At 40.2% G+C, this 12,526-nt stretch overlaps 1 protein-coding gene across 2 annotated transcripts in view; it reads left to right on the top strand.

The window, feature by feature from the left end:
* The window catches only part of CACHD1 (cache domain containing 1), a gene marked incomplete at its 5' end in the record, with an annotated part of 217,684 nt that overhangs the window by 179,541 nt on the left and 25,617 nt on the right, over nt 1-12,526 (top strand). For both annotated transcript variants that reach the window (XM_082678734.1, XM_082678735.1), the window contains 4 exons: nt 863-1,031; nt 5,741-5,883; nt 6,563-6,744; nt 7,643-7,753. In XM_082678734.1, coding sequence (XP_082534860.1) covers nt 863-1,031; nt 5,741-5,883; nt 6,563-6,744; nt 7,643-7,753 — 605 coding nt within the window. The remainder of the gene's footprint in view (nt 1-862; nt 1,032-5,740; nt 5,884-6,562; nt 6,745-7,642; nt 7,754-12,526) is intronic.

Genomic DNA, 12,526 nt, shown 5'->3' with positions numbered 1-12,526 from the left:
TTATTTACAAACCATCTTTTAAATAGATTCTGTTCATCTCCTAATATAATGGACTTAGAGAAGTTTGGCTTTCTTGTATTTTTAAGTCAAGGAGCTGGAACTAAGTAGTTTGACTTGGCTTTTGACTCATTAGTGGTCATTTTTCCCACCAAGTTTTATTCAAGCATCCGTTAGTAGGAGCAAAGTGAATTTGAAAGTACTCCTGTCTCTACATAGGAGCTTAAATAAGGCCAAGCTACAGCACACTTGCCTTTCCTTGTCTGAAAGGACAAGTCAGTCCAGCCTTGCAAGGGAGCTCTAGGATTTGCGCTTTTCATGAGTCTGAGATCCTAGTCACCTCCAACCAAGAGCAAAGAAAGCGTTCGTTGGGAATAGAATGAGTAAACCAGATTCTGGGTGGACTGTGTTATATGGATTTATCATTGGCATTTAAAGTAGTCAGTTCTCGGCACAGTCATTTCAAAACCAACTGTATATTTTAAAATGCATTTCAAACCCAAACAGAAATAAGTTTTGCGTTCTTATGCCGTGTCCCAGCTTGTATCCATTAACTTAAATAAGCAAAAGAGGACTAGGAGTAGGTACTGTTTCAAAGGAACTATTTTCTGATCCCTTCATTAGCTCCATAATTTTCTGTTACATTCATTAATTTCCCTCGATCAGAAAGGAAAATACAAATTAGAAAATGTAATCTTTTGCTAGAGCCATTTTCTACTGCCCCATGTCCATGTCTTTCCTTCACTCATCAAATGTTTTTCTATGTGGAGTAGAAGACAGAGAGAGCAGAAAATAATGTAGGCAAAGTCGCTCTCCCCTGGAACTTTCATTTTCTGTATTAGAACTTCTTTCTTGATTTTTCCAGGTGCAAGACACTTCCTTCATTCTCTGTATTGTGGTGATACAACCGGAAATACCTGTCAAACAGCTGAAGAACCTCAACACTGTCCCCAGCAGCAAGCTACTGTACCACCGGCTGGACCTCCTGGGCCAGCCTAGCGCTTGCCTCCACTTCAAACAGCTGGCCACGCTAGGTAAAGCCCTGGTGCTTCTCAGCTTCCTTTGTGGTCTTCCTCACAGCAGCTCACCATGAATGTCAGTTTGAATTAAGATGTTGAATACCTGCAGTGCCAGTGTGGGGAGGCAAATGTAAAACCAGTTTGAGGCCTTGCCTGGTATCAGGTTCTCCATCAGACACTGAGATGAAGATTTGTACGTTGGTGATTTGTTAAGGATGAACTCTCAGAAGAAACTAGCGAGGAAGTGAAGGAAAGAGGATAAGGAAGGAGGAGAAAGCAAGCAAGAGTTTGATTTTAAGTGACATTCCAGCCTCAGCCTAATCCTGTGAGGGGCTTTGGAGTGTAAATTACATCGCAGAGTTTGCCCAGACTCAAGAAAGGGAGCTGGACTTTTGTATTCCTTAGTCACTTTCAGCTTTGTGCTAGGGCTGGACAAAGAGGTTTTAGCAGCTCAAACAATGTCTATCAAAGAGAGTGACAGGTATGGCCCACTAGAGGCAAGCACACAGATACAGGGATGCAAGGCAGGAGGTGGAGAAATGGTAAAGGGTCTAAGGGTAGCATACCTATATATCTAGATAGCATATCTGTATCTATCACAGGTCCCTGCTTGAAAAGAGCTCAGGAGATAGGCAAATAATTCAAAGGAAGCAAAAGGGAATTTACCTGTGTTCTGTGCCCGGTACTTTAAATTCATCCTCTGAGTTGAACTATTACAGATGAGGATGTTTGAGTTTATTGAAATACATAACTTTCCCACGGTAACACAGAAAGTAGCAAGGCTGAGATGTGGTTCATGCTTCTCCCATGCCTGATTTGCCCCTTTTATTGCATGCTGCCATGTGCAAGGCACATACTAGGCATCCATGGTGTAAGTTGTCAGTACGTCACAGTGTAGTCACAGTACTTTAAAACAGGTATTCTCTTTTTCACTGTTGAAAATACTTAGGGTTCAAAAAGTGAATAAGAATCATTAGACAACTGGAAAACTGAATAGAGGGGGCACAGGTGGGAAGAGGATCAAAGATAGAAGTCACCAGTCTCTAGGTTCCAAATGAGAGCAGTGGTGTTTGGGTTTCTCTTTTGAATTCCATCCTATAGAGTTTCTGCCTGGATATGAGATCAAGAGAGTAGGCAGCCTAAGTAGTCTCATCTGTGACACACTCCAGTGGTGTGGACAACTTGGAGAGGGCCAGGGATGGCAACTTGGATTTTACATTGTTTGTTTGTTGTCATTTAGGTTTGTGAGAAGGGGGGGGTGCCTTCCGTTTCTATACAAAAGAGTATGTATGTCCTTTAATTCATATTTTTAAGAAATGCTTACAGAGGACTTCCCTGGTAGTGCAGTGGTTAAGAATCCACCTGCCAACGCAGGGGACATGGGTTCGAGCCCTGGTCTGGGAAGATCCCACATGCCGCGGAGCAACTAAGCCCATGAGCCATAACTACTGAGCCCGCGTGCCATGACTACTGAAGTGCGCGAGCCTAGAGCCCGTGCTCCTCAACAAGAGAAGCCACCACAATGAGAAGCCCACGCACTGCAACGAAGAGTAGCCCCTGCTCACCGCAGCTAGAGAAAGCCCACATGTAGCAACGAAGGCGCAATGCAACCAAAATTAAAAAAAAAAAAGTTGTCTTTAAAAAAAACAAAAATGCTTACAGGAAAGCTAAGATATGCATGATTCCCTTAGCCACTGTGGGAAGAAGCTAAACACTACTACACTACTGCTGGTGCAAATGAGGTCACTATTTTTATTTTTTTATTCTTTTTAAAAAAAAATTTATTGAAGTATAGTTGATTTACAAGGTCATTCTTTTAAAATTTGAGACAGTGAAGTGCAGCAGTTTTTCTTGATGAGAAAACAGCTCAAGCCTAGATTTTTTATTTCCTTTGGATAATCGCTCATAGCTACACTGTCCAATATGGTAGGCACTAGCCACATGTGGCTTTTGAGGACTTAAAATGTGAATAGACCAAGTTGAGATTTACTGTAAGTATAAAATACATGCTTAATTTTTTGTATTGATTACATATTAAAGTGATAATGTTTTGGATATATTAGCATCTATAAAATATACTAGTAAAATTAATTTAACCTCTTTGGTTTTGCTTTTCTTCATGTGGCTACTGGAAAATTTTATATTACAATTGGAGATTGCATTGTATTTCAGCTGGACAGTGCTGCCTCATAGAGATGCCCAGAAAACGTAGAGCTTTATCAACTCCCATACTTTACATAGGACTAGTGGGCTGATCCTGGGGCACACAGACAGACCTTATGCCAGTGTCTGACTTTCAATGGGTGCTCTTTCCACTGTACCACCCAACTTCACTTTGGCCATAGAACTCCCCCCAGGACAATGTGTGGAGAAGTCACCAAGGGAAGTTTAGTAACAGTTGGTAATGAAAATGAAGCAGGATAATTGAAATATTTTTAAAAAGGAATGGAAAATAAGGGAAACAATGGCAAATAAGTGGTTTCCATCTAATTTCATTGATGATGGGGATTTTGAGGCAAGGTACTAAATGTACGTCAGAGCTCCCTTCAAGAGGGCTGAAGGAGGGAACATTGTCTTTCTTGGTACACAAAGAGGCAAAGAGGAATTTTAAAAGAGTATATCATCCAGTGCAATTAAGTACACAAGTGTGTATATAAGTACTATGTATCTTATGTAAATTAGAGCTATGTGTCTAGCTCCTGACTGTAAAGCTTTGGGTCCTATATATTGGTTTTTTCTCTCCTTCAATCCATGTCACTACAGGAAAGGCCCACTCCCCAAGTTGTCTGTCCTTCCCTTCCTCTGGCCCAACTCTTTTGTCCCTGAGACATTTCTTATATTATTGTGTTGTTCCAGTATTGCTGTTTTCCTCTTTTTTCTTTATCCTTGTCTCTCCAATTGGTTCCTAAGCTCTTTGAGTTCCAGGACAGTCCTCTCTCTCTGGCCCATCCTTGCATGGAGGACCCCATGAGTATATACACATGAATTCACTGCTAGGCAACCTAACTTTTTTAAGCCTCTGCCTTTCTTCTCCTTGATATGAATATAATAATAACTCCCAAGCTATACCATGATGATATGAAAGTTAAAGGAGACATAGCATTACTGGAAGCATTGTCTTCTGGTAAAGGAAGACTAGGTAATTCTGACCCATCCTGCTGGGTTCAACCAAAAATCCTGGATGGAACCTTTTATAAAGTTTTTGAAAAGTATCAGAGAACTAACCTAATCGGTAGTGGACCTAAGTCTAGGAGAATATAAGAACACAGAGAAGGAAGCCAACCCCTAAAGCTGCTTTTACAGTGCACATATTTATCAATACAGAAGAAACAACTGTGAAATTGTGCTTTAGGTAGCTGCTCAGGGCTAGGAAGAGAGGCCAAAATCAAATCCAAGGTTCTCAAAAGGAGAAGACTCACAAGGAAACTCCTCCCTTCCACACACACATACATGCTTTTAGCAGAGGTCCCAAAGGACTATATCTTTAGGGTAAAGGTGAATTGGAACTAAATCAGCCCTTGACATGGGATTCCTGTCATCTGAGTTGTCTAAGGAACCTCAAGCATTCACTCATCGTGGACTTGTTGAATACCAAAGTCTCCCCGTATAGCACTTAGGCCAGTATCCTGTCTCCTTATTGGGAACTGTTTCCACCTTACCATCTCCTGCCTCATCTTGGTGTGCAGCACAAGATGCAATTACCCTTCTAGAGGAAGATATTCCCATCCTGTTAAGCCTCAGCATTTCCTACAAATTTGTTAAGTACAGTGTCCAGTCAGAGATAACCAGGCCACAAGGAAACAAAACACTGTGAGTGAGAACTAACAAAGGAATAGAAAAGGACCCACAGATTTAAATGAGATAGGACATGTGATAGTGCTTTCTAATGCTTTTAAAAATATACGATTGAAGAGTAAAATTTCAGAGACAGAGATGTAGTGTTTTCGTTTCAAAATGTAATTCATTGCAAGGATTTCTGTCGTAAACAGAGAACTGGGCTTTTCCTCTTAGATAAGACCAACAATTAAATATGTGTATATTAACTACTCCGTTTCCATAGATTTTGTTTATGCCATGTTTGGCTGTCCCCGTCTGTGAGAAGAATTTTTTTAGTTGATTTTTGCGTCGACTCCACTATTCCATTTTTCCTTCTTCCTCGATAATCATACTAATATGAACAATAAGAGCTAACACTTACAGAAGCACTTGAGTTGTGCAAGCTCTGTTCTAAATACTTTACATTTATTAAATCGTTTGCTTTGTGTATATTAACTAGTATAATACCATAACTCTATAAGGTCGGCGCTGCTATTTCCCCCACTTTGCAGATGATAAAAACATCACATGTATTACAACTTGCCCAACATCACACAGCCAGGAAATGGTGGAGCCCAGGCTCAGCCCATTCTGGCTCCATGTCATATGCTGCCTCCTCGACCCTAATAAGTGTAGGATATTATATGTAGACCTAAGATGTGTTGACTATTTGTCATTCTCAGCTCTTGTATCTCTTTAGGTTCACTCAGGACTGTAAGCTCCCTGCAGGGAGAGAATCTGACTTTTTTCTTTCCCAGCTCCTTCCAGTGTGGAGTTCTTTGCTTTCCTTAGGGAGGACTTTTAAGCCACCACAGCTGACAGATGGGCAGAGCCTTAGCCATGCTTTTGTTTGGGCCTGAGATGCAGGCTCCGTGTTCTCAGGCCTGCTTTGTTTGCTTCTCTCTCAGAAAGTCCAACCGTCATGCTGTCTGCTGGCAGCTTTTCCTCCCCCTATGAGCACCTCAGCCAGCCGGAGACAAAGCGCATGGTGGAACACTACACAGCCTATCTCAGCGACAACACCCGCCTCATTGCTAACCCGGGGCTCAAAGTGAGTGCTGTCCCGGGGCTGCACTTCTGCTGCACCCCTCCACAGGCCTGGGAGGGGGTCCTGGTAGGGAACCTTTGAAGTGGGAAGCCGAGCTCTGGATCTGTGCCTCTCAGCTGGAGAGCCAGAAAGGCAGAGTGTGTGGCCCAGGGGAGGCTGGCCGGCGAGGACCCTTCTGATGGATTAAGAAGCCCTATGGGCCAGATGAAGAATCTCTTTAAGGCCTTAGATGGACTAGGGGCTTTCTTGGTAGGGGGGTGTGAGTTAGAGACCAGTGAAACTTTCCAGCCCCGTTTTTCCCAGGGGAATGAAGTAAAGTGCCCCTACTGTCTGTTGAGATAAATACGATGCAGTTTAAGAAGCAGAGATTTAGGGGGTGTGTGTACACGTGTTTGTATGTGTGTCTGGGTGTGTATTTAGTGCTGCATTATAGGATCTTTCCTCTTAAACACAGAAAGCCTAGCTAGGATGAACAATTAAGTAAATCACACGTCCACTGGCTATATTTCAGGAAGCTTTTGTTTCACCAAGTTTGGCTGTATCCATCTGCTGTGGAAAGATTTTTAAAAAGTAATTGGGCTTGGCTTCTCTGCAAGAGAGCTTTGGGAAGCTCTGCCAGCAGGCCTCTCTCTTTTCATGTGAGTCTTAAAGGATCCCTGCTATGTCTTCCTTTGTTTCCCAGTTCTCTGTCAGAAATGAAGTAATGGCTACCAGCCACGTCACAGATGAATGGATGACACAAATGGAAATGAGTAGCCTGAACACTTATATTGTCCGCCGTTACATAGCAACGCCCAATGGCGTCCTCAGAATTTATCCTGGTTCCCTCATGGACAAAGCATTTGATCCCACTAGGAGACAATGGTGAGTTTTAGGGGCTTCCATTATCAAAGGTTTCCCCCCCTCCAGTCCCGAAGAGACATGATAAGTACACACAATAAAGCAACTTCAGGCAGTCATATTTAAAGAAGATACTTTTCATGACAGTGAAAATATGTTTTTGAATCATTTTTTAAATGTAATATTAACAAAAGCTTTGTAGGCTTCCTCTGTCTACAATGCTTTTATCTCTTCATTGAAATTTTGAGACTGAAATACTTTATACTTGGCCATTTCAATTCCTAGTGGTTTGAATCCCATCTTGTATGCAGTGTGTCCCCAGCGGGTATACTTAATGTCACTGCGTGTGATGATGGCATCAAATGACAGCTCGTATGTGACCTATGAAAAATGAACACGTGTAAACTGAAAAACACTTTTTACTTCTGGGATTTATTTTGACTCTGCTTTTCAAAAGCAAAAACTAGTCAGGGGTATAGCAGGAGGGCAACCTGGGCATGAAAACAGGATTTCTAGCATTGTGCCGCTTAGTAACTGAGTCACTCATGAGTGGCCGCTAGTTTTACTGCCTGTTCCCCCACCTTTACCAATCCAGGGGACATTTCTGGGTGCCCAGTTGTATTTGTTTCCACTTGATTTGTTAATTTTTGTTTTAGCCTCGAAAACATCTCTCCTATAGACCTTATTAAAAGCTCACATATATACTGAGCTCAGCATCTTTTTTAAAGAGAATTTCATATTTTTCTTGACCCCTTGTTGCTGATGCTACTGTCAGACATAAAAGGGAGGAATCCTTTTGAACTTGAATGTAACATAAGCACCATTTATAATATTTTTTTAGGGTTACGAGCTCACTTTTCTTCGAAATGTGCAAAGTTGTTGTTCATACCCTCAAGGAACGACTTTCTTTGGTCTCCATCAGGTATCTCCACGCAGTAGCTAATCCAGGTTTGATTTCTTTGACTGGACCTTACTTAGACGTTGGAGGAGCTGGCTATGTAGTGACCATCAGTCATACAATTCATTCATCCAGGTAATATTTCAATTAATTTTTACTCATTTCTTAAACACATTAAGGATACTTTGAAAATCTGAATAGAATAGTAGACACCAAGAATTAGTGGCAAAAGTATGACCTTTGGTGTGGGGCAAGCTGGGGTTTGAATATCTTCTCTAGCTGCGCCATCTTGGATACCCTGACCTTCCTCCTGATGTCTGTAAAATGGGGATAATACTTACCTCACACGATTATCGTGTGATTGAGGCAGTCAAAAGCACTTAGCCCTGTTAGTGGCCATGAGGGTGCTTATGAAAAAGAAAAAGAAAGATGTTAGATTCAGTAAAGCAGTTCCTAGAAATGCCAGTCGTAAACCAATCAAAGAAATAGCACCAAGAGCCTGACAATTATTATTATCAGAGAGTGTTTTCCCGAGAACAGAGTAGTTTTAGTGAAGAAAAAAATGTATCAGGACTTGAGATTGTTTCCTTTTGTATTTGGGTCTCTTTAGAATTATATAGGGGTTCGTTGTTGTTGTTGTTATGGTTTTGTTGCTGTTTTTACTTTGTCCTTGCTCTCTCTTGAGGCATGAAAAAGCGTTTTGAAAATTGATTTTCCAAGCATGCTATAAAATGTCAGTGTTACTGTAAATATATTTAGGGTGCTTTACATTTTAGGCTTTTGAGGTTTCAGCATTTAAGCTACAAATGTCAGTGAAATGTTGGTTAGAGAGGCAAGTCCAAACACATTGTTTTAATCCCTTCATTATACAAATCGCTGTTTTTCCCTAGCAACCAATAAAGACCATATTTTGACTGGTATCTGTAATGATGCCTTAAAATTTATGGGAGACAGATTTTCTTGCTTAACTTTAGGCTTTTCACAGTGCTCATTATATATCAAATGGCTGACATTCAGTAGAATTCTTCTAACTCTAGTACGTTGGAATCAAGAATTGGGAAGCAGTGCTGTGTGGAATTTCAATATCATGACCTGTGTCTCCATGGCAGGGCCCTGCTGCCAGCCAAATAGTGATTTCTTTTCAGGACATGGTATCTGTTTGGCTCCATCCCATATAAACAAGTAAACATTCTTTTAGAACAGATCTTTTCAATGTTTTCATTAACAGGCCGTCTGTAAGGCATACACCTACTATTGTCTGAATAGCAAAACTTGTCATTTCTCCCATCTATTCTAAACAATTGAGAAAAAGTGAACAAATGTGGTTTCTTTGAGGAGGCAGCAGTCACCTTGGTCTTTGATGACAAGGACATGCCCATGGCCGGAATTGGGCTCTTAAAGATGTTGCTGGGGGAGCAGGGAGAGAATGCCTACCTACCTGTGTGTGTCTTCCTTAGGCTTTGACATTCCACCCGGCTTCTCCCATCTGCCACTCATTATCAAGAGCCGTTAGCTTTTCCTTCTACACAGTATTCTTTTTGTTGGGCGGGGGGAGGAGGTCACAGAGAGGTACAGATTTTTATGCTCATATACATGTTTTTATTAGAATTTGGATGGGTGGAAGAATTTTCATTTCATTTATTGATAAATATTTATGGTGTCAGCCCAAATGACACATGATGGAAATATGATGGGCTTTCAACTTAGAAAAAACCTGGGTTCAATTCCCTTATTTGGTTACTGTTTATAGTGTATTTAGCCCACACAAGTTTAGCTATTCGAGTTTAACAAGAGTTATAAATGGCCATTTAAATCCTGTCCATCAGTCACTCAGTGAGAGTATATTTCAGGAATAAGTATCTGCTCTTGCCTTAATCAATATGCAATCCCATGGACTTGATCATTTGAACATTTTCCTTAGCTGAGCGTGTTTTTATTATTTAAAGCCATCTATTTCATTCACCATAGTTTAGAATGCAAGTCAATTAACGCTTCTGGTTTTCAACCAAAGCAACTATAGCTTTAATGGGTATATTCATAGGTGGGCTCTGCTGAGGTACTTTTTCCAAATGATTACCAGTGATTTTGGTCTCATGTGCCAACTGGAGAACCTGCCCTCCTCCTAAGATGTGATTCCACTCTGAAAAAGCGGATTTGTCATTTACTGTTTGTATGACTATTAACAAGTTCCTTTCTGCCTTGGTTTCCTCATCTGTGAAAGAAGTATATTAGGGCCTATCTCAAATGATTATTTAAAGATTACTGTAAATAATATATGTGAGGCTCCTAGAACAGTGTGTAGCCCATGGTCAGGGCTCAATAAATGTTAAATACTTTTATTATTATTATGAGCCTCATATGGAAAACAGAGGTAACAATGCCCAAATTGAACTAACATAATGAAAGTTAAAGATAATGCATGTAAAATGCTTAGCACTATACTTGCCAATGTCAAATCCCCAATAAATGGTAGTTATTTTTATTATCACGCTATTCATGCTTTAAATTTCTTGCATTTTAATGGGTCAGAAGAGGGAACTTAAGCTAACGTTCAACTTGTTGGTGAAGCACTCTAATTCTCCCTTGGTTTTCAGAAGCGGTTGGGCTGAGAGCTTGAGGACAGGGTTTTTCAGTGCTCACTTATCAGTTAAACAGTTTCTTTCATCAGCATTATTAGTGGCCTGAGAATCTACGTATGCATTCTTTGGAGGATGATAATGTGGTAGTGATGATGAAGTACAGTCAATGATTAAGGGGCTGGTTAGACAAGTCTTTGGCAGTGAAAATCTCACCAAAGCGCTGCAAACAGCATGGACCGTTGTGCTGAGAAATGTAGGCTTAGTTTGATTTTTCTATGGTATTCTTTATGGGTTGCTATAGTAACCATGTACATTTTTTAAATGCAGGTGAAAATATGAATGCTAGACTTCCATGGGCCATATATAATAGATGCTTTTACTTCAGCACTTTTATCATCAACAGGGGCAGATGGCAGTCATACAGGGGAATTTTAGAAACAAAATCAACTTGTCCCACAAAACCTGAATTGTACTTTTCACTGAGGCAGCTATAGTATTATAGAAAGAACCAGATTTAGTCTCTAAACCATAAATAAAAGGTGCTCAATCTTCTTTAAGTCTTTTAACCATTCTAAACCTAATTTTTCATTTATAAAATAGGAACTATAATTCCTTTCTGATGTCTTCACAGGAAATTAAGTAGATGGTTTAAAATTGCTTGGAAACTCTTGAGTACCATGCAGATCTAAGGAGGCAGAAACCCTATTGGTTAGGAATATATGCTTTGGAGTTGAAGGCACTGAGTTTAAATCCCTGCTTCTACTAGTTATTCACTGTGTGACTTTAGCCGAATACTTAATCTCCCCAAGCTTCAGTTTTCTGGAAATAATGCCTCATAAGGTTTCTGTGAGAAATCATTGAAGTGATATATTCAGATGCCTACCAGAATGCCTATAAATTGTGAACATTCATAAATGGAAGCCGTTACTATTATCGTAATGATGGCTGTTGTTTAGACTCGTCACTCTTTCCTGAACCAGCAAGAGAAGTTTAGACTTCTTCTGACTAATACTTCAGCAAAATATTCTTTTCTACAATGCACAAATCCCATAAGGTAACTGAGTCTTGGAGTTCTTCCATGGGAGAATTTAAGTTACTTAAGTAATAATAGGGGCTCTTATTGAGGCAATAACCTCTCAAAGGCAATCCCACAACATGGTCTTCCCCCATCCCATGCCAAAAACAGCTTTGACAGCAAAGCTCTGATAGAAATTTCATTATGGGTCATGGTCCCTTTTTCTTGTTGTTTGTTTGTTTTTTCTTGTTTTTTGGGTTTTGTGTTTTTTTTTTGATGGGGGTGGTGAGTGGTGAGTTGAGTTAATATGTTAGTATCAGTGTTGTTAGTAACCAGTTGTCTACATAGCAAAGCTAATTTCGCTCCCAAGTTTTGATTTTCCCAAAGAGGACTTTACTTTGGGAAGTTTCTTCTGAGCTATTATTAACCCCATTTTCAGATAAGAAAACTGAGGCTTAGAAAGGTTAAGTAGCATCCCAGGAGCCACATAGATAGAAATCAGCAAGGCCAAGTTTTAACCCCAGATCTGATTGATTCCAGAGCTAAAAAGCTAGCAAGCATCATGTTGTATTGCCCAACTTTCTCTTCCTCGGTGCTTCTGTTTTTGAGAGTAGCACTTTAGAACGGAGACAGAACTGGCCTATGAACCAGTAGAGTCTCGTTCTAGAATGTGAGCTGAGTTTTGAGTACAGCCAACTTTAGTGTTATAGAAAGAAAACAAAACGTTGTTTTCACTAAGTTTTGTATGACCTAAAACTAATTAACCTTTGAGAGCTCTATAAAATGGGATGTATAGATTAATAACTGTATATTTATCATGATCTAAAATAAAGGAAATAACTAAGGACATCACTCAGGCTCCTTGTCTAAAGTTTCATTGTTAGAGACTGCTGGTTGCCAAGGGGGAGGGGTTTGGGGGAGGGATGGAGTGGGAGGTTGAGGTGAGCAGATGTAAGCTTTTATATATAGGATGGATAAACAACAGGGTCTTACTGTATAGCACAGAGAACTATATTCAGTATCCTATGATAAACCATAATGGAACAGGATATTAAAGAAAGTATGTATAAATATGTATAACTGAATCACTTTGCTGTACAGCAGAAATTTAACAACACTGTAAATCAACTATACCTCAATTAGAAAAAAAAAAATTGAAGGAAAAATAAAGGTTCCTTGTTGGAAGGAACCTAACAGCCACACATTAAACCTCCCAGCTGATGCCTATCCCCCCACCACCCCCATATTCTTGACAAAGAATAATCCCACCATTGTCTGACCATCTATAGTTAGGAGTAGCCATATTCCACAGCT

The sequence above is a fragment of the Grampus griseus genome (assembly GCF_964374135.1).
Source record: "Grampus griseus genome assembly, chromosome: 1".
Taxonomy (NCBI): Eukaryota; Metazoa; Chordata; class Mammalia; order Artiodactyla; family Delphinidae; genus Grampus; species Grampus griseus.
Note: the sequence above shows the minus strand (reverse complement) of the source record. Positions and strands in the feature narration are given on the sequence as shown.